General features: G+C 45.7%; 2 protein-coding genes across 8 annotated transcripts in view; one reads left to right on the forward strand and one right to left on the reverse strand.

The window, feature by feature from the left end:
* Positions 1–2,767, reverse strand: part of AMMECR1 (AMMECR nuclear protein 1) — a 241,904-nt gene extending 239,137 nt beyond the window's left edge. For 3 of the 5 annotated variants that reach the window (XM_054250910.2, XM_008989761.5, XM_035288938.3), the window contains exon 1: positions 2,329–2,767. The gene's annotated coding sequence lies outside the window, so the exon portion shown is untranslated. The remainder of the gene's footprint in view (positions 1–2,328) is intronic. The other 2 variants (XM_054250909.2, XM_078363540.1) reach the window with 2 other exon arrangements.
* The window catches only part of RTL9 (retrotransposon Gag like 9), a 97,370-nt gene extending 77,700 nt beyond the window's left edge, over positions 1–19,670 (forward strand). For 2 of the 3 annotated variants that reach the window (XM_017968427.5, XM_078363539.1), the window contains exons 2-4: positions 7,525–7,640; positions 12,807–16,713; positions 17,254–19,670. In XM_017968427.5, the coding sequence (XP_017823916.3) occupies positions 12,874–16,713; positions 17,254–17,373 (3,960 nt within the window). In that variant the 5' untranslated portion in view covers positions 7,525–7,640; positions 12,807–12,873 and the 3' untranslated portion in view covers positions 17,374–19,670. Of the gene's footprint in view, positions 1–2,005; positions 2,091–7,524; positions 7,641–12,806; positions 16,714–17,253 lie in introns of those variants that run through there. The other variant, XM_035288936.3, reaches the window with a different exon arrangement.
* The last annotated feature ends 955 nt before the right edge of the window (positions 19,671–20,625 follow it).

The following is a 20,625-nucleotide window of genomic DNA, read 5'->3' on the forward strand; positions in this document are numbered from 1 at the left end:
AGAGCTGTGGGGATGCTGAATCCTTGACCTGTGGCTTTACATGGGCAACCTGTCTTCAAACCTTACAGCTCTTGGAAAATAAAGTGAATGGCTGTATCTATCATGGATCTCCTTGGGAATGAGTTCAACGCTGGTATCAAAAGAATGAAAGGGTGAGAAGAGGGTCTCAAAAGTCTAAATCTTAGTATGGTCCTCTCCTTTGGCCTACCCACTCTGGGTTGAAGAAATGCTAGGATTGAGGGGCAAGCAGATTGTTAGATCTGTTTGTTCCATGTATTGAGGCCTCATAACATTTTTGGAGCCCTTGTTCAGTGACTCAGGTAACTCAGCCTGAGAGTATCTTTGCAGGGAGTTCCCCTATCTCTTATCCTACGTTACTACATGAGATTCTTCCTCCTTCTTGTAACCCAGTTACGTTAAGTGGGTCTTTTCTTATTCCCCAGATCCCGAGTCTCTGCCCCAATAAGTTGCCTGTACCCCATTTTAGCAAGAATAGAATCTTCCCTTTCTACCAACAGAGCTTCTTGGCACTTTGGCCTTGCCTGAGTCCTGCTTGCAGACTCCTGTTCTGAGGCTCGTGTTTGTACCTAGAATGATTTCATGTTCCTCCTCTCTCTTTGTCCCTCTATCAGAACCTGCTTTCAGGATGGGAGGCTTAACCGGCTGCTCCTCCCAAGAGGTTGGCATTTTAACTGTTGTCAAGGCCCTGAGTCAAAAGAATTATATACTTAAAAATTTTCAAGCCCTTTGGAGCAGATAGGGAGAGATTGGAAAGGCCAATGGAACATTCTTAACGCTACTGGAATGCACAAGGTGGGCATAAAATTCAGGCTTCTGCCAAGACAGAACCTGGATTATTTTGGTTATAATCAGAATCTGTAATCTGCCCCCACCCCAGCACTCAGGGCTTTGACCAAGTCTTCCAGACAATGAACCTCTATGATCCAAGGATCATTTTCTCAGAGCTCCTCAGAAGGAGGAGAGCTAAGAAACTTCTTGAATTACCAAAGACCTAGCAAACAGGTGGTAGTGAAGGCAGAGACAAATTCCTCCTGAGACTAGTTTTGTCCTATAGCCTGGAAACAAATCCAGTCTATACCAGACACAAGGTGAAATTTCTGTCTTTTTTTTTTTTTTAGCACTGATATTAACATTGTTCTTCTCAAATTGTCTTCAGAACAAGAACTTTTAAAATACAAATAAGAAGCTGTTCATTTTGCCAATCAGAGAAATTAAAGGCAGCCAGCCTTGGTCAAAGGAACATCTTATCCTTTGCTTTTGATAAGGACAGTGTTCCTTCCATTATGCTCTAAAACGGTAAAATATTCTTGCCCTCTTTTATTCTGATCCAGGGCTGAGGGTCATATGAAAGTTCAGAGAAGGACATGATTTTTAGTATGGGTGGTGGCAAGTTTATCAGATGGCTTCCTAGCCAAGATATTCCTCCCCCTCACCTCCAAACAAAATATGTACCCTAAGAATGATTTTATCTCAGTGTTAGGAGAAGAGGGTAGGTAGCAGGGCCTGGCTCTGTCATCGTGGGCTATTTTGAGGGGACTTCAGCAGTCCCAAAAAGAAGGAAAAGAAGGGCTGATTCTCCTTTTGTGAGCAGCCAGTGGAGCTGCTTTAGGGACTAACAAGCCAGCCAGAGACAATGTCCTCTCTCAGGAAAGCACTAAAAGCACCAGTAGTGCTCCTTTCATGGGGAGCCAACAGTTATTTTGGCCTCTCTTTCCATTAAAATAGGAAAGCATTGAAAAGGGCCATTCGTGGCATAGTGTGGAGCCTCCCCATTGTGGCAGCATTTCTAACTGCATTGAGAATTAACCATGTTGCTCTTCTTTTTCACCATGGAGGAATTTCTAGATTTTTATTTATACCCTACCACTTAGAACATCTTTCACTGTTTCAGCAAATTGCAGCATAAAAGATGGAGAAGCCAGCAGGGGCTGTGCCCACAATAGTAGCTGGGGTTGCATTTAAGACATTCAAATGCCAAGGGTGTGCTTCTCCCATTAAGTCCAACATAAGAAATCAGGTGTGCACAACACTGCTGAACAGAAGACCCCAAAGGACAGGTGGAGTTTCTGGTATGCTGTGGTGGTGGTTGGGGGGTGAGCTTGGGAAAGAACAAACAGGCATTTTCATTTTCCAAACTAAGAAGCGGTTTCCGTAGGGGGTGGGGAAGTGCTGGGGATGTCAGAAATTCTTCTAACGCCATGGACCTGCCCACACCTGAGTCAGATAATGATGACCTTCCCCAGGCCCTGTTTTCCTCCCCCCACCTCCCCAAAAGACAGCATGAGCATGAATAAACCCGGTACTTACAGGTGCAGAAGAATTTGGAACAGGAAAATGGAGCTTACAGGCTCCCGAATGCCTGCCGAGTCAGTTGCATCAGATTAGGAAATGATGATCGTAAGAATAAGATGTTTGGAAAATCTTGTCCCCTGCAAGGCCCCTAGTTTTTCTTCTCAGCCCACATCCAAACTCAGACCACCCCCAGGACGTCTCTCATCCTGCCAGACTGCCTGGTGCCTCCGCGTCCCTTACCGTGAGGGTGTGCTGGCAGCCACACTGCCTCTTTGAGCCTGTGGCCCGGCAAGGTAGTCAGGCTCCTGGGATTAGGTTGGCAGGAGTGACTGTCCTCCAAATGATTAGCCCAGAGAAAGAGAGAGAGAGCAAGCAAACCCGAAATCGGGTCCAGGGTAGAGAGCTCCAGGTCCTTAGCATATTCCTGGCGTATTCCAAAAGTGGCATCCACAGCAGAGAAAATGTCCCAAAATAGCTCAGGCTGCCAATGCCTTGCTGAAACCTGAGAAAGAATTGCTGAATTTAAAGATCTGGGTCGCTGTGGGTGTGTGATCAAAGTGCAGATTTTTTGGTAGGAGGAACTCAAGCCATGAGTTTAGGAGTGACATAAGGTCACTTGGGTCATGGCCTGCCTTCTCGTTTCCAACTTGCTGAAGTTGGTGGCAATGGCAGAGAGCTCCCCTATGCTGAGGCAGGGGTTTGGAAAGAGGTCCTAGTGATGCTGTTTTCATGCCCAGGTCTCTGATGCACTAACAATATGAAATAGCAGTGCTCTGCTTTCTGAATTTCAAACAAAGGAACTCGCAATATGCCAAGGTTGCTTTAGGATATTGCTCTGTGACTGATGCCATTCCGTTTTCAGTAGATTTTTCATTTCTTTTGGCCTTTGGCATAAGTAAATGTCAGCTTCTTAAAAATCAACAGAGAAGAGCAAACAATAGGGTCTCTGTAATTTTCTTGGGATTTGAGAAATCTCCCCTCCCTAGCTTCTGACTGGATCGTGTCTGTACATTGCTGCCTGTGGTCCTGGGAAGGACGAGGTCCACTCAGACATACTGTCTCATTTTTATATTTGCTGAGATCTTGGGATACTATCCTTTCGTCAGGTATGTCGAAACCTTAGGACTGTCTGCAGAGAGTGGTTTAGTATGTGGAAAGTTCAGCATATGCCATTCTTGGATTGGCCTTGGGGTTTAAGAAGAAAAAGCCCAGAATTTGGTTTCAAATTCCAGCTCTGCCTGTCTTGCTGTATGAAGTTGGGTGAGTCAATTTTCCTTTCTGGACCTCAGTTTCCTCTTCTATAAACTGAAGACAATAGTCTTCATCCTAATTCTAACCCAGTGGTGTAAAGAATGAGAGTTGAAAGAATGCTACAAAGGGAAGGGTTTGACACTCTCAGTAAGTGGTGACATTTTTCAGTTCCTCAAGGATCCCTGATTGGTAGCCACTACCCGTCCACATGCCTATAGTGAGCCCAAGACATCCCACAGTACTAGGCACTGTGAGCTTCATGTCTAGGAGTCGAAACAGTTTCTACTTTCAAGGTGTGTGACTTTTGGCAAGTAGCTCAATGCTTAGTAGCTCAGTGTTCACATCTGTCAAGTGGGTATACAAACTAATAATAAGACAGGTCCACAATCCCTTATCTGAAACTGTTGGAGCTAGACATGTTTTAGAGTTCCAAATATTAGGATTTTAGAAAAGCAATATGGTACATGTAACATATATATCACACGCAATCCAAGATACTACCCTGTGATCAAAGTCATTAATATTTCTAAATGGGATAAATAAATAGCCTCATGTCAATTCAGGCCCAGTTTTGCCACCAAATGAGCTTGCCACAAAATTTCAGTTTTCAGAAGCTTTAGGATATCAGGGAGGCACATAGGAAGTTGTGGACATTGAAAGAAGTTCATACTTATTTAGTGCATGTAATGTACGAGTCATTGCTCTAAGTATGCATTAACTCTAATTGGCCCAATAAGCCTATGAGGTAGGCAGTGTTATTATTATCATCCCCATTTTATAGATGAGAAAACTGAGATTCAGAGATTAAATCACTTGCTCAGGGTCCCAAAGCATTAGGAGCAATGCTGGGATTCCAACCCACACAGTTCAACTCTTATCCGCCTTGTCTGCCTAATGTATGGGGTTAAATTGAGGCTTTAAATGCCTATGGGAGCCGAGCAGGTCACTGAAAAAGTAAAGGTGGCCCATGGGTACTAAGGCAAACTGGTGAGCACATGCCCCACCTACAGGGAGCAGCTTGTTCAGCTCTGGCTGATTGTTGCTATATCGGATTTAGGATCGTAGTCTTCCTGTTTTTTATTTATTTATGTATTTTCCAGAAAAGCCAGAAATCCAGCTTTCTATCTAAAATTTCCTGACTTTTAAAGGTTGGCAACTAATTTTAAAAATGTTAAAAACATTGTACGGGTCAAATAAAATCTGTCTTCAGTCTGGATTTAGCCCGTAGCTGCCAGTTTGCAAGCTCTGCAATGAATAAATAGATGTGAGAGTGCTTTGGAAACTTAAAAACGTGTTCTAGAAACAGAAGGGCTTAATATTAGGGTTATATCTTGTTTTTTCCTTGACTGTGGTCTAGTTTTGAAAAAACTGGTGTTCCCGGCCTGATGGAGATGAAAAGTCAGAATTAAATGGAGACTTCAGTGAACTTGAGTGCTTCATTCCTTTGGGAGGCTGGATAAATGAGAAGCCTAGGTGTGCTGGAAGGATTAAGCCTCAGAATTCCTGCCACACCCACGAATCCCTTCTATGGAGTTTCCATCCACAGGTCCTAGCTCAGGGAAGTAGCAGTTTCTTATGAATAGGTGACTATTCTTGATATCACAAGATCCTTCTTACCCCTAGCAGTAGCCGGTTGAGCCAGGGGAGGGCATCTCATCCATGAGCAGTCAGTTTATAGGCTGGCGAACAGCCTATGAAGGAACCTGGGATGAGAACTTTGCCCAGCAAGTACAGTTACTGAATTTGGACCAATGAGATTCTCTCTCGGGGAGTTTGAATACCAGACCTAGAAAGGGTGAGCAATTGGCAACAGGGGCAGAAGCTAAACACAGAGAAGGCAGGCAGCAGGGCCCCTGGATAAGCAGGAACAGGAGAGATTACTGAACCTCGACTATGTGCCACACTTTTTACAGGTTGTTTTGTTTAATACATTCAAAGAGCATGTGAGGTAGGTATTGATATTATGTGTATTTTACGGACAAGGAAACGGAGGTGAAATAACTTGAAGTGTTGGGGTTCAACCTGAGACCTGTTTGGAGTTAAAATCAGAGTGTAGGAACCCCAAAGCCAGTGGTTCTGAAACTCTAGTGTTCCAGAATCACTTGGGTTAAATGCAGGTTCCTTGGTGTCACCCCGGACCTATATTGGTTGTGACTCCTTGAGGGTAGAGCCTCCCTCCCCTCACAAATCTGTGTTTTAGCAATTTTCTTAGGGAGCACTTGATGCAGGGGCTCCCTGCCACAATTTTTTTTTTTGAGAAATGCAGTTTCAGAGGGTATGGCAAGTATTGTGTACTGTGCTTCCGTCACCTACAGAAACAAGGTCAATGTCAACAGCTGTGATCAAACTCCAATTTAAAAACTTTTGGAAGTGGGGCCAATTTTGTAAGGAAGAAGACATTAGTTTGTTCTCTTCCCTCATCAAGGAAGTCTACATTAATACCAGTTATTTAAGAGACGATAAGATTGAGATGAATGCTCAGTAGTTGTAAACATGATTGGATCTACACTGCTGGGTGGGTGCAGAGCTAGCATATGTTCACTAAGCATTTTCTATGAGGTGCATAAACTGTAGAAACTCAGTGCTCTGGCATCAAAGAACAAGAGAGAAAATAATCAAATGCAGATAGACATATCATAAACCACGGAGCTTAAAATGTAAACCTACTTGCTAGGCTAATCGTAGAGTTTCTTCTCAGCCCTAGAGAATTTGTGTAAGAATCCCATCCATGCCATTATTTACACTGTTGATTAAAAATGCTGATCAGGAGAGGGTCAAGGCCAGGGACCTCCTTCTCGGTTGTTGCAGATCTCCCACTCTGGCAATGGTGTTCAGCTGGTTTTGCATTTTCCTGCTTTTAGGAACTCTCCCTGGGAAGACTAGTGGCCTGAAGGTTGCTTAGAGAGTCTCAAGTCAGAAACTGATTTGTGGTCCAAATGCTTAACAGCGTCACACACTTATTCCTACAAGAGAGGCATGTGGTCCAAGGGGTGGCACAGGTCAGATGTGTTGGCCAAGTCCCGCCTCAGCCGGGCTTGAATCTGCACTTGGCAACTTTTATTTCTCTCTGTCCATTCCTGTGGATACTTTATCTGTGTTAATGTACTCATTTAGGCTAAGGTCAAACTCTTGTTTTCTCTCTTCTGTCCAGAAAGACTTCCTGTCTTACAGGTATATGATCTTATCTGTGTTGATATTTTAACTCTGAGTGATTCCCTAAAGCAGGTCCTTGGACAAGTGCCCATCCTCCAGGAAAATGTAGCAGTCCACTGTGCAATGAGAAAGCTTGAGGACTAGGTAGCAAATGTTTCACAGAGAAGAGAAATCTATTTCATGTATTGCTCTTTATTCTGAGGTTATTTCCTTCTCTTTTGGGGTCGAAAGGAAGCCCTTTCTTTTTAGAAAATGATGATTTTAGGTTGTTTTGTTTCTTAATGCTTTTACTTGGAAAAATAAAAATCTGGAAGCTTAATATCAGTCCCTCAGTTTTTTGGGTTGCATTAGCTGCAAGTCTGGGAACCTGGTCTAATTTTGAGTGTTCTGCTAGCACCTCTAGGTACCTCCTATTGCCACTTATGTTCTAAGTGCTTATAAATTACCTGCTTCGTAATCTGCAGCAGAATCTCTCTGAGGATTGACATCAAGCTTACAGCTCTAGAGTTTATGGTATACTGGTCTGTAGTTTCCTTATTTAAGAAAATTGGGACACTGCCCATTTGCAGTCCTCTGGTATCCCTCCTGTTCTCTCTGATTCCACAGATCCTCCAGGATGGCACCTAATGCAAGGCAGTTCCCTTTGCTCTTCTTATAATGTTCTTTTCCCTATAGAGTTGGACATGCATATACATGTTGTTTGGGGAATTTGCAGCACATCCAATGAAAGCATAATTCCCAACTAACAGTCAAACCCTTTTCTTTGGAGCTACCCAGAACACACCTACCTTCTCTTTCGTATGACAGCCCTTCAGAGACTTGAAGACAGTGTGTGACTCTCCTGTGAGTTAAGAGCACTGGCTGAGTCAGACAGACCCGAGTGACAAGCCCAGCCTCACTCTCTTTCAGCTGTGAGAGCCAAGGTAAGTTACTTGATTTTAATTTCTCTCTAGTTCAGTTCTTTAGCTGATTTAGAAAATGAGAGTAAAAAAACTGCTTTATTGGCTTATCGTACAATAAATAAGATGATGTATGTGAAGTGTTTAACATAGTGCCTGGCATAGTAGGCACTCAGTAAATGCTAGCTATTTCCCCCTCTTTATTTGTAAAGAGTTGGGTGGGCATTTTAAGTGTCAGGGCTGTGTATGTGGGGGGGCTGTGTGTGTGGGGAGGATTTCTATTTTCCTGAATGATCAAGGAAGGTAGAAGATCCTAAAGTAGAGCAGGCATTTCTTTAGCCTTAGGGTGTCTGTTTTCAGCTATCTGGGTGCCTATTTGCTAGGGCTCTGGGAGAAGATATTGTTGAGAATCTAGGGAAAGGCTTGTTTTCAACAGCTGGACAGCTATTTGTTGACATATTGAACCATCTCTTGTTTATTCTTATTTCCCCGAGCAGCTAGCCATGCAATCCCCTAAACTCAATTACCTTTTGTGAGGCAGGAGCATGACACCTCCTAGCCATATTGATTAGTGTAGACTGGGTAGGACGTGAGGGACCTAAGAGATGGTAAGCAGCAATTTCTGGGATTTTCCTTCCTTAGAAGGCCTCTCTTCTCTGTGTTCTAGAGACTCTGGCTTTAATAGAACAGAAGTCTATGCCTCAAATGGACTGAGCTTGCAAGAACCCTCTCTCAGTAGCTTCCTTAGAAGCAGGGTGATTAAAATAGTCACAGTGGGCCAGAACTCGGAACCCTGGAGTGACCAGTGCCAGAATGGTTTTCTAACTGTAGCTCTTTGCCCATAGTGGGTTCTGCAAGCAATTGCATGATATGCACTGTGGATGCCATTGCAGCCAGAAAAAGTTTGGAAGGAGACACACCCAACTGTGGACAGTCAGAGGAATGGGACTTGTTGCGGGGGGGGGTTGGGGCATTCTCAGGACTTCAGCTCTATCTGTGGGGAGGATTTCAAGTCTTTATCCTAAGAGTATATTCCTAGATTACTTATGTAATTATTAAACATAAATCAAACTTAGAGAATAAATTATTTTTAAAACAAACCAAAAATAAAACACAAAATCAAGTGTACAAAGAGAGGAGTGAAAAGGGCTTGAGAAAGAACCCTAGGGAAACATATCTCAAAAAAAAATAAAAGGAACTTTTGTTAGTTTTTTCCTTTTTGCATTATGGGTCCATTATAGACCAATGAGAAAATACAGATAAGAAAAATGAAAATAAAACATCCTCTCTAATCCCATAATTCAACTGTGGTCACTGTTGGCATTTTGGTATATATCCTTCCAGATTTTATTTTTTCCTATGCAAAAGTCTACACATTTATTTTTATAAAAATTAGACCCTCATGTACACATTAGAACGTATTTTCAGTGGCTACATTAGTGGCTACTACATTTGCACCATGATTTGTTTACTCATTAAGCAAGTTGTGTTCTAGCATTAGGCATTTAGGTGATTTCCAAAATTGTTATGTTAGAATAATGGGCTGGAGCTGTGTGACATGGGGAAAGCTAGTTAACCTCTCTGTGCCTCTGGTTTCTCATCTGGAAAATGAAGGTGCTAATAGAACCTACCTCACAGGGATGTTGTATCAAATGAGATCGTGTAAGGTAAAACACTTAGTGCAGCTCCTGGCACAGTGAACATTAGCTTTGATTGTCAGGTATATTAATAATAATAAAAGTTGCTGTTGTGAGGCCATTGTTAACTGAATGCTATTCTGTGACTTTTTTTTGGCTTTCGGGAGAAAGGAGAGTGACTGGAATTTTTCTTTCGAGTACTATAGTGTAGTGAGCTCTGGAGTCACAGAGAACTGTGTGCTTTTGGTCATGTCAGTTCACCTCACAGAGGCTCAGTTTCCTTACCTGTATACTAAGAATTAAAAGGACCTAGCTTATGGGGTAATTGTACACATCAAATGAGATAATGTTTGTGAAGCCCTCAGCCCTGTTCTTGGCAAGTGGGAAGAGTTCAAGCAAGATCAGTTGTTGTTGTTGTTATTACCGCAAGGCTTCAGCCATCTGTGGTAAGAAAGTTTCCTTGCTTTGCAGTGTGGGGGTGTGGGGGAGGTGGCAGTGAGCAGAGTGCTCAGAGTTTCTAATCACTTGTCTGATTACAGAGAGATAAAATGGTTTCGGTCAGAATGACCAGGGCTGAAATCGGTTTGTTTTTTTAATGTGACTGCGGTCACATAGACTTCTCCAAGCTAATTTCCTTGTGTATAAAATGGGAATGATGTCAGTGCCTACCTTACAGGTGTTGCTGGGAGGTCAGAAGGATAGAATGCATGTGTAGTGCTTAGCCCAAGTGCTCAGTTTTTGTTGGTTACTAACTATGAGGTTTATAATGACCTCAATGCCTCCCTTGTCAAAATCTATATCTCTATAGAGGGATGTAGAACAGGGCTGCTTGAAGTTCACCTGGAGGCTTTGCCCTATGCAAGGCTCAGGGACCAATTCTCCCCTTAGACTGAGGGTTTCTCCCCTTTGACTGCCTGCACCAATTCAGGACAACTAGAGGACGCTGATAAACCTTTCTGCTAGTTCTACTCTGACCTTGTGCCCCAGTTCTAGAAAGCAGGCTGTAGCCCTGTTTGTATGAAGAAGCCCCCACCTGGTATGCTCAAGGCTGGTGTTTTTCTTGCTAGTGGTCTGAAATCCACGGAGCACTGCTGTTGAATCCTAGTTCTGTGGCAGGGATACTGGTGGCTGGATTCTCCTCCGTGTCTCTGACCCTGGGGTAAATTGCCTTTGTTATCATGACCATTGCAGGGCTCTATTAAGGTGTTTGCTCGCCAGCCCCCACTGACCATCCTCCCAAACCCTCTTCTGCATCTGAACCTCTTTGAACATTTCTGATGCTGCTCCACTCAATCCCCAGCCTCAGTTCCCTTCCCTCAAGCCCTCTACCTGTGCTTCTATGTAGTATCAGTTGCGGTGCCTGGATCCCAGGACTCCTGTGTCTGCTCAGCCACAGAGGCCATATATCTTGTTTCCTGAGCCAGGATCCTTCTCGTCTCATCTCTTTAATTGTGTTAATCTCCTCTTTTCTTTGGGACTGCCAGAGGTAGGCAGAGTAGGGTGGGGCACAGGCTGGTGGGACTGTTGGGGGCAACAGGGAAGAGGGGTGGAGTTGCATAGGCCAAGTGCTAAAGCAGAGCTTCTGGAGGACTGTCAAGTGAAAGGCGGCCAGAGGCAAATGTCAGAGCCTATATAGAGGCAGGAATCTGGGACCAGAAAGACAGAGCAAGCAGTAGCAAGTCAGGAGCAGTGGGGCGGGTGGGCGGGCAGGCTGGCTGGTGGGCAGGGGGGCGTGGCAGGGGATAGCAAAGAGAGATTGCAAAGAACAGCTGCTGGTATTGGGTCTTACTTTAAGGAACTGGTTGGCACGAGGTATAAGTTAATTGGCCAGAATAAATGAGCTAGGGGCGCATAGGATACTCTCTGCCTTCTCTCTGTCACTGGCAAGGTAAGATCTTTCTGGGTTTTGCCTGGTAGGAAACTGTGGCATGTTCAGAAATTTTTCTGAAGTTGGGAGGTGGAGGTCTGTGGCTGCCCTTTTGACTCATCTTTCCCATTGCACCAATTATTACAAGAACCAGGGTGTTAGCAGGAGGCCAGCATTTCTTTTATGACACCCCATCTTGGGATTGTCCAGGCTGGAGACAAACATAGCGGTTTCGGTAGGGCGAAACGGGGAGAGGTTGATCCTTACAGCACAGTGGTGAAGAGTAGGGGGCTCTGGAACTGGATGGACTCAGGAATCCATGTGTCTGCAGAGAAATTATTAAGCTTCTTTGCGTCTGAATTTTCTCATTTGTGAGATGAAGACTACAACCGAAATCTCTTAGTGTTGCTATGGGGACCACAGGAGATGATACATGTAAAGTGCCTGGCAGAGTGCTTGCCAGTCAGTACATGCTAAAGAGCAGTTCACTGTTAGCATTTCTGTTGCAAGTTTTCTCATTATTATGGAATCACAATTCCATGAGTTGATGACTTTTGTGATATTGTCCCAAAGTAGCAAGTTTCTGGTTTTGGCATGGGTAGGCTGTGGGAACATGTCAACATTGTGTAATATTTGCACTGGCTTCCAAGCCATGTGTTCAGAAGCCCCTTTTGGGGCTGCTTATTGGAGCAGGCTGAAGGGGTGAGGCTCTGGGATTGCCCATCCCCATGTCATCAGAAAAACTTGAAACTTGTACATGCTAGAGACTGGGCTTTAAGTGGCCCGTGGTCTAGGATGCCAGAGAAATAATTGAATGCAAGCTCAGGGATGCCAAACACTAGGCAACCCCCAGGAGGGGGTCAGAGTCAATGATCTACAGTTTGTCACTGTCACAGTGACCCCATTTTAGCCTTGAACTTCGCAAATCTGAGAAAGGCGGTAAAATGGGGATAGTAATATTATCTGTTGCCCAGGAGATTGTAAGGCCCAAATGGGGTAATGCTTACAAAGGCCCTCATGTTATAGGAAGTTGTGGATAGTTGTCTAAAGTACAGTGCCTGGCACATACTGTGGGAAGCAATAAATAGTAGTAATAGGGTGGTGGTTGCTGTTATTAATAATGATAATGAAAATAACAAGCAGAAGTTTCAGTTCATGGAATGTTGCTCTCAGTCATTGATCAGATAAATGTCCCCCTTTTCCTTAGGAGAACATTGAGGGCCATCAGAGTAGTTAAATGAAGATTAAATCATTGGCAGAATTTAATGAGCCCAGGAACTAATGATTATCTTGGGGCAAAGGGCTTTCTCATTCAGGCCTGTCAGTACCTTGGCTAGCTTGCGAGTACTGCCTTGGGATAGAATACAGCCTAGGAACCTGCACTTCTTACACTTGGCCAGAAGGTGGTGCTGCTGCTTTATTTGAGTCAGGACTGTCCAAGCTCCCGGCGGCGGAGTTTGCTGGCATTTATAGCATTTACAAACTGAGAAGCTGTGCTGTGTAACTGGGTGGGTTGGTTTGAAAAGGATAGAGGCAGAAGGGGTATTTGCTCCAGCTCCAAAGTCGTTGATAGCCTAACCTTCAATGCCATATACCTGACAACGCATAAAACAAGTCTCCACCATGAACAATTTGTCTATTTCCCAATATTGGCTTTTGACCTCTAAACTTGGTTCTTGTTTGCAGATTTTCTTGCCGCTTGGGCTTCAGCAGGAAGGGGCTTCCTCTACACTGTCCTGTTGCTGTGGCAGACATGTCAATACCCTTACACTCACTGCAATTCAACAATACAACGAGGGAGGAAAATGATGAGCCCCCAAACAAGCAGATGGCCTTCTCTAGACCAGTGACAGAGACCAGAGCAGATGTCCAGATTCTGCATTCTCATATACAGTTGCCTGTAGTCTCGACTTCAGCCTCAGATCCTGGAGGGACATCCGTACAGTTGATGACATCTCCAGCCTTTGACAACATGTCTGCACCTCTAATGGGAGTACCAAACTCTGGAGCCTTGTCCCCACCCCTAATGCCAACCTCAGACTCTGGGGAACTTTCCCCATTGCTAATGCCAGCCTCAGACTCCGGGGCACTGTCCCCATTGCTGATGCCAGGCTTCGATTCTGAAACATTGTCCCCATTGCTGTCTATTTCAGAGTATGGGTTAATGTCCCCAGAGATGATGACAATTCCTGACTTTGGAACAATGTCCACAACACTAATGGTAGCACCAGATTCTGCAGAGATATCACCATTGCCAATGCCAACTCCATCCTCTGGAGCGGTGTCTACACCTATAATGAGCACTTCATCCTCTGAGGCAATGTCCACACCATTAATGCTAGCCCCAGATTCTGGAGAGATATCCCCAATCCTAATGCCAGATATGAATCCTGGAGTGATGTCTACACAGCCAGTGCCAGCTCCCAGCTCTGAGGAAATGTCCCCATTGCAAATTACAGATGAAGACACTGAAGCAATGTCCAAAGTACTCATGACTGCCTTGGCCTCTGGAGAGATATCTTCGCTGCTAATGTCAGGCACAGACTCTGAAGCGATATCCTCACTGATAATGTCAGCTCTGGCTTCTGAAGGAATACCAACCCAGGAAACAAGCATCCAAAACTCTGGGGGAATATCTACCCCAATCATGTCAGACCCACACACTGGAGTAATGTCTTCACTGTTAATGTTAGCTCCAGACTCTGAAGTAATGTCCACACAGCTACCGTCAGTCCCAGATGCTGGAGAAATGTCCATATTACCAAAGCCAGCTCCAAATGCTGAAGCAATGTCCCCAGCAGTCATGATGGCCCTACCTTCTGGAATGATGCCCACCCAGATTATGTCAGTCCAAGGCTCTGGAGTGATGGGCCCATGGTCAACACAAAATCTAGACTCTGAAATCATGTCTACTCTGCCACTGAGAGGTACAGCCTCTGGGGTGATGTGTGCATCACCAGTAAGAGCTTCAGACTCTGGAGCAATGTCCACACCACTAATGGGAGACCCAGCCTCTGGAAATATGTCTGCATTGCAAAAGACAGTTCCAGTTTCTGAAGCCATGACCACCCCACTGATGACAGTCACAAGCTCTGAAGTGATGTCCACAGAGCAAATGTCAGCCACCGACTCTAGAGTAATGTCCACACAGTCAACAATGTCCAAAACTTCTAGAGCAAGGCCCAAACGCTCTAGGAAAGCCACGGCCAAACGGCGCACGAGAACCTCGGCCTCTAGAAAGATGTCCATGCCACTGAGGAGAGCTCCAGCATCTGGAGCAATGTCCACCCAGTCAATTGTGGCCACAGCCTCTGAAACAATGTCTATGCCACAAATGAGAACCACGGCCTCAGGACTGACATCTGCACCGCAAATGAAAGCCACGACTTCTGGAGCAATGTCCACCCCACTAATGACAGCCCAAACCTCTGGAGCAACATCCACACTGTTAATGAGAGACGCAGCCCCAGGTATGATGTCCTGTCCACAAATGAGAGCTCTGGCCTCTGGAGCATTGTCCCAGCCACTCATGACACCCCAAGCCTCTGGAACAATGGAACGAATGACAACCACAACTTCTGGAGCAGTGTCCACACTGCTAATGAGAGACGCATCTTCTGGAGCTCTGTCCATGCCGCAAATGACATACACAGCCTCTGGAGGAATGTCTTCACTGCTAATGAGAGATGCAGCTTCTGGAGCAATGTCCACATCACAAATGACAGACATAATCTCTGGAGGGATGTCCATGCCACTAATGAGAGCTCAAGACCCAGGAGAAATACCTGCATCACTGAGAGCCACAGCTTCTGGAAAGATGCCCAGCCAGCCAGTGAGCACCCAAGATCCTGGAGGAATGTCCGTGTTGTTCCTGAGATCCATGACTGCTGCAGGTATGCAGATGAGTGCCCCAACCTCTGATATGATGTCCACACCAACAAGGAGAGCTTGGACCTCTGAAGCAATGTCCACACCACTAATGAGAACCTCAGGCTCTGGAGAGAGGCCCTCGCTGCTCACAAGGGCTTCATCCTCCGGAGAGATGTCCCTACCACTAATGAGAGCTCCAGCTTCTGGAGAGATAGCCACGCCTCTGAGAGCCCCGGCTTATGGAGCCATGTCTGCTCCACAAATGACAGCCACAGCCTCTGGAATGATGTCCATGCCACAAGTGAATGCGCCCATCTCTGGAGCAATGTCCATGCCGCTGATGAGATCCACAGCCTCTGGAGTGACATCCGCACCACAAATGATGCCCACAGCTTCTGGAGACATGTGCACACTACCAATGAGAGTCCCAGCCTCTGTAGGGGTGTCGCCACCACTAGTAATAGCTCCAGCCTCTGGAACTATGTTCACACCACTAAGGAGACCCTCAGCCTGTGAAGCTGTGTCCACAGAGTTAATGAGAGCCCTGGCCTCTGGAACAATGCCCATGCCTTTGATGTCATCCATGGCTTCCAAAGAGATGTCTATGCCACTGATGGAAACCATGGTCTCTGGAACAATGTCCACTTTGCAAACCAGTGTTGCAAACTCTAGATCTATGTCCGTGCCACAAACAACATACACAGTGTCCAGAGGGATGGCCACAGTGCCAATCAGAGGCTCTGCTTCTGGAGCAATGTCCACATCATTTATGAGAGCCTCAGTTTCTGGAATGATGTCCATGCCACTACCGAGAGCCACAGCCTCTGGATGTGGCATGGGGGTGTCCAGGCCAAAAATGACAGCCACAGACTCTAGAGGGATGTCCACACCACTAATGAGGGCCCCAGGCTCTGGAACAACGTCCACCCCACAGACAGCCTTTGGAGTGATGCCCACTCTGGAAATCAAAGCCGAAGACTCTGGAGAGGCATCCACCTCTCACATTCACATCACAGCCTCTGGATCAAAGCCCAGACCATACATGACTGCCACAGTTCCTGAAACTACAAACCCACCACGAGAGGAAGTGCCATCCTTCGGAATGTTGACCCCGGCACTCTGTTACCTCTTAGAAGAGCAGGAAGCAGCCCGGGGCTCATGCCCTGTGGAGGAAGAGATGGAGATTGATGAGGAGAAGCAAATGAAAGGGTTTTTGGATGATTCAGAGAGAATGGCATTTCTGGTGTCACTTCACCTGGGAGCACCAGAGAGGTGGTTCATCTTGCAGATGGAGGTAGGACGCCCACTCTCAGATGAAAATACATCTTTCCTGAGAAGATCCCAGGGCTTATATGACTCCCTATCTGAGATAGACGTCCTCAGTGCTGTTCTTTGCCATCCCAAACAGGGCCAAAAGTCAGTCAGGCAGTATGCCACCGACTTCCTGCTGCTGACCCGACATTTATCTTGGTCTGATGCCATTCTACGGACCAGGTTTCTGGAAGGACTCTCAGAAGCTGTTGCCACCAAAATGGGTCGGATCTTCCTGAAGGTGGCTGGCAGCCTAAAGGAGCTGATAGACAGGTCTCTCTACACTGAGTGCCAGCTGGCGGAAGAGAAGGATTCCCCGGGCAACTCAAGCCAGGTCCTGCCAACAGCCTGTAAGCAGAATAATGAGGAGGCCACGGAGAATGAATTGAGCTCTCAGCAGCAGACTGAGGAGGTAATGAGGGGGAAATCCACTGAAGGTTTTTGAGCAGAGAAATAAGGAGGTCATGATAGGGAATATATCCTGCTTCCTTGAGTAGAATCGGGAAAAGGCAAAGGGCAGGCATAGAGCTCCTAGACCATGAGCACCAAGCTGGAGTTTCACCAAGTGAGCATGGTTCTGCAGTTATTTGGGGTATACTAACTACTTTGAGGAGCCATGTCAAGCCCAGCTTACTGAGGATGTGGGATAGTTGAAGTACCAATTCTTCTGATTATGAGGGAACTGACTGGCCTCAGTCCCAATTCTTCCGTTGTTCCAAGTTCAATTCTAAGAGATGGGTCTTTTGGGAGCTGGGGCTCATCTACAGTAACATGTGTTGTGGAGTCAGGTCACTAGGGAATTAGATGACCCTAGTCCTTGGTCACACTGTATGCAAGTGAGATAAATTAGCGAAGTGCCTCAATCTGCTAAATTATAGAGCTTATCCAGGCAGAACACTCCTTGTCATAGTAAGTGTGGCTCTTACCTCTGTTGTCTTTTTCTCATTCGCAGCACCAGCATGTTCCCAAACGTTGTTACTACCTGAAAGAGCATGAAGACCCCCAAGAAGGTCTTCATGACCACCTTGGACAGAGCACAGGCCATCATCAGAAGGCCCATACCAACAAGTAAAACTCCATGGAATCTTCTGCTGTGATATCTGACTGGGCTGCTAACTGGAGGACTGGTTCCTGGACCCATTCCATTCAACTACATCACAAACCTTGTTGCCTTCACCCTTCAGCCTCCCCCTCCAGGCACATCCCACCTTACCTCTCACTTGGCTGATTTGACCTTCCCTTTCACCCACATGCCTATGACCTGCCTTGACAATCAGAGTGTGGACTATAAGAGTATGGTGTGTGAGGTTCTGAACTCCCATCACCACCGAGGCCAGTACTAGTTCTTGGTACAGGGGGGAAGTCTAGGCAGGATACCTCTCACTTGGCTGATTTGACCTTCCCTTTCACCCACATGCCTATGACCTGCCTTGACAATCAGAGTGTGGACTATAAGAGTATGGTGTGTGAGGTTCTGAACTCCCATCACCACCGAGGCCAGTACTAGTTCTTGGTACAGGGGGGAAGTCTAGGCAGGATACCTCTCACTTGGCTGATTTGACCTTCCCTTTCACCCACATGCCTATGACCTGCCTTGACAATCAGAGTGTGGACTATAAGAGTACGGTGTGTGAGGTTCTGAATTCCTATCACCACCGAGGCCAGTACTAGTTCTTGGTACAGGGGGAGGTCTAGGCAGGATACCTCTCACTTGGCTGATGTGACCTTCCCTTTCACCCACATGCCTATGACCTGCCTTGACAATCAGAGTGTGGACTATAAGAGTATGGTATGTGAGGTTCTGAACTCCCATCACCACTGAGGCCAGTACTAGTTCTTGGTACAGGGGGGAAGTCTAGGCAGGATACCTCTCACTTGACTGATTTGACCTTCCCTTTCACCCACATGCCTATGACCTGCCTTGACAATCAGAGTGTGGACTATAAGAGTATGGTATGTGAGGTTCTGAACTCCCATCACCACCGAGGCCAGTACTAGTTCTTGGTACAGGGGGGAAGTCTAGGCAGGATACCTCTCACTTGACTGATTTGACCTTCCCTTTCACCCACATGCCTATGACCTGCCTTGACAATCAGAGTGTGGACTATAAGAGTACGGTGTGTGAGGTTCTGAATTCCTATCACCACCGAGGCCAGTACTAGTTCTTGGTACAGGGGGAGGTCTAGGCAGGATACCTCTCACTTGGCTGATGTGACCTTCTCTTTCACCCACATGCCTATGACCTGCCTTGACAATCAGAGTGTGGAATACAAGAGTGTATGGTGTGTGAGGTTCTGAACTCTCATCACGACTGAGGCCAGTACTACTTCTTGGTACAGGGGGAAGTGTAGGCAGGATAAATCATATCTTACCTCAAAACACCTTAGAGTGGCCAGGCGCGGTGGGTCACACCTGTGATCCTAGGATTGTGGGAGGCCAAGATGGGTGGATCACGAGGTCAAGAAATCGAGACCATTCTGGCCAACATGGTGAAACACCGTCTCTAATAAAAATACAAAAAATTAGCTGGGCATGGTGGCACGTACCTGTAGTCCCAGCTACTTGGGAGTCTGAGGCCAGAGGATCGCTTAAACCTGGGAGGTTCAGTGAGCCAAGATTGCACCAATGCACTCCAGCCTGGCAATAGAGTGAGACTTCATCTGAAAACAAACAAACAAATAACACCTTAGAGTATCTTGCCATGTGTCAGCAGGCAAACTTGAGAAAGACCTGTTTCTATTCCACCTGACAAGGGAGCCTATAAGGAGAGTGATGCCCACTCCTATACCACCCTCGTAATCCAGTAGACTTGCCCCATATGCCCCAACTCATAGCACCTAACATGGGTCTCCAGGGCCCTTGCCCTGTTTATAGTATCCATCCTGAAACATTCATTTTGACCCATAATAGTAATAATAGTGACAGTATAATGGCTGCTAGTTATTGATAGTGTATCGTGTCACAGGCACTGGGCTAAACTCTTGGCAAGCAACATCTCACTACATTCTTACCATAACACAACTTGTTATTGTGTTGTAAGCTTCTGACCTCTTGAGCTGTTGTTTATGGCCTTTGTCTTGTCCCTCAGTGCGGGTTCTCTAGCTCTGACCTCTGGGTGACCCCCTCAGTTGTCAATTGCCCTTGCTCCCCTTGGCTGTCATGCTTCATGGCCAGCACTCTTGATGAGGGTCTTGGTCTTTAAACAGGCATAGTGACAACATAATGTGCGCAGTGCTTGCTTTCAGGTGGTGGGGTTATGGGTAGTTTTTATTTTCTTCTTTCTACCTCTCTGTACTTTCCACATTCTCTGCAGTAAGCATGTATTACATTTATAATCATTAAAGTAAATAAACTTCATTTATGAAAAAAGAGTTCATTGTGGCTACTAGAATTTGATTTTCTGAGTCCTTTATTCAACCAATATTAGTCATCTAACCTATGGCAGCTACTGTTTGGGGGACAGACAGATAAGAATCCTGCTGATGTGAACATTCAATTCCAATGGAGTGGGGAGAACAAGAACACACTGAACTTAGGCTGAAATTGTGAAGACTGTGAAGAAAAGAAATCAGGACAATGGGGAATTTGATACAAATAGAACCAATTTATCTATTCAATAGTAGTACATATAATTGAGTTAAAGATCTTTCAACAACGGGAGAGACATAATTAGAAACTTAATTTAGATAGTTAAGTTGACAACAATTTGGAGACAGGATGGAGGAAGGGATCAGAGAGCAGCTGAGCCCTCTACTGCAATAGTCCAGGTGACTGGCCCAGTGACTCAATCTAGGGTGGTGGCAGCAGAGATGGTAATTCAGGGATAGACACCTAACCTTCTCTGAGGAGTCAAGTCCACTGCCCCATTACCCTAAGATTTGGGTCTGATTTCAGGAAGAGGAAAATGATTCTCAGGAAAGACAGACAAATTGGCAGACCCATGATACAGTACATAAGAATCCGGCTGTGTGGGTTGTCTGCAGCTGCCTCAGTCACTAGTGCTTTTGCCTCAGGAGAAAGAAGGTGCGGTAAGTCAGGAACTATGAATTCCAGAAAGAGAGATGACCGGCCCCTGGGGACCCACCTTTCCCCTTCCTCTCTGGGCCTGATGGCTCACACCTAGGCCAGTCTAAGACCAAGTGGAGCTTGGATGTCCTTTTTCAGCCAGGATTGCTCTTAGCTAGGAAAAGCACTGTCGAGTTTTCTCTCTGCTCAAAAGAAATGGATATTATAGGCTTCACAACTTATGGCTGGAAAAATGTATACAGAAAGGACCATGTCCTAAAAATGAACCTGATTTTCTTACGGCCACAATAAATGGAGA

The sequence above is a fragment of the Callithrix jacchus genome, chromosome X (assembly GCF_049354715.1).
Source record: "Callithrix jacchus isolate 240 chromosome X, calJac240_pri, whole genome shotgun sequence".
Taxonomy (NCBI): domain Eukaryota; kingdom Metazoa; phylum Chordata; class Mammalia; order Primates; family Cebidae; genus Callithrix; species Callithrix jacchus.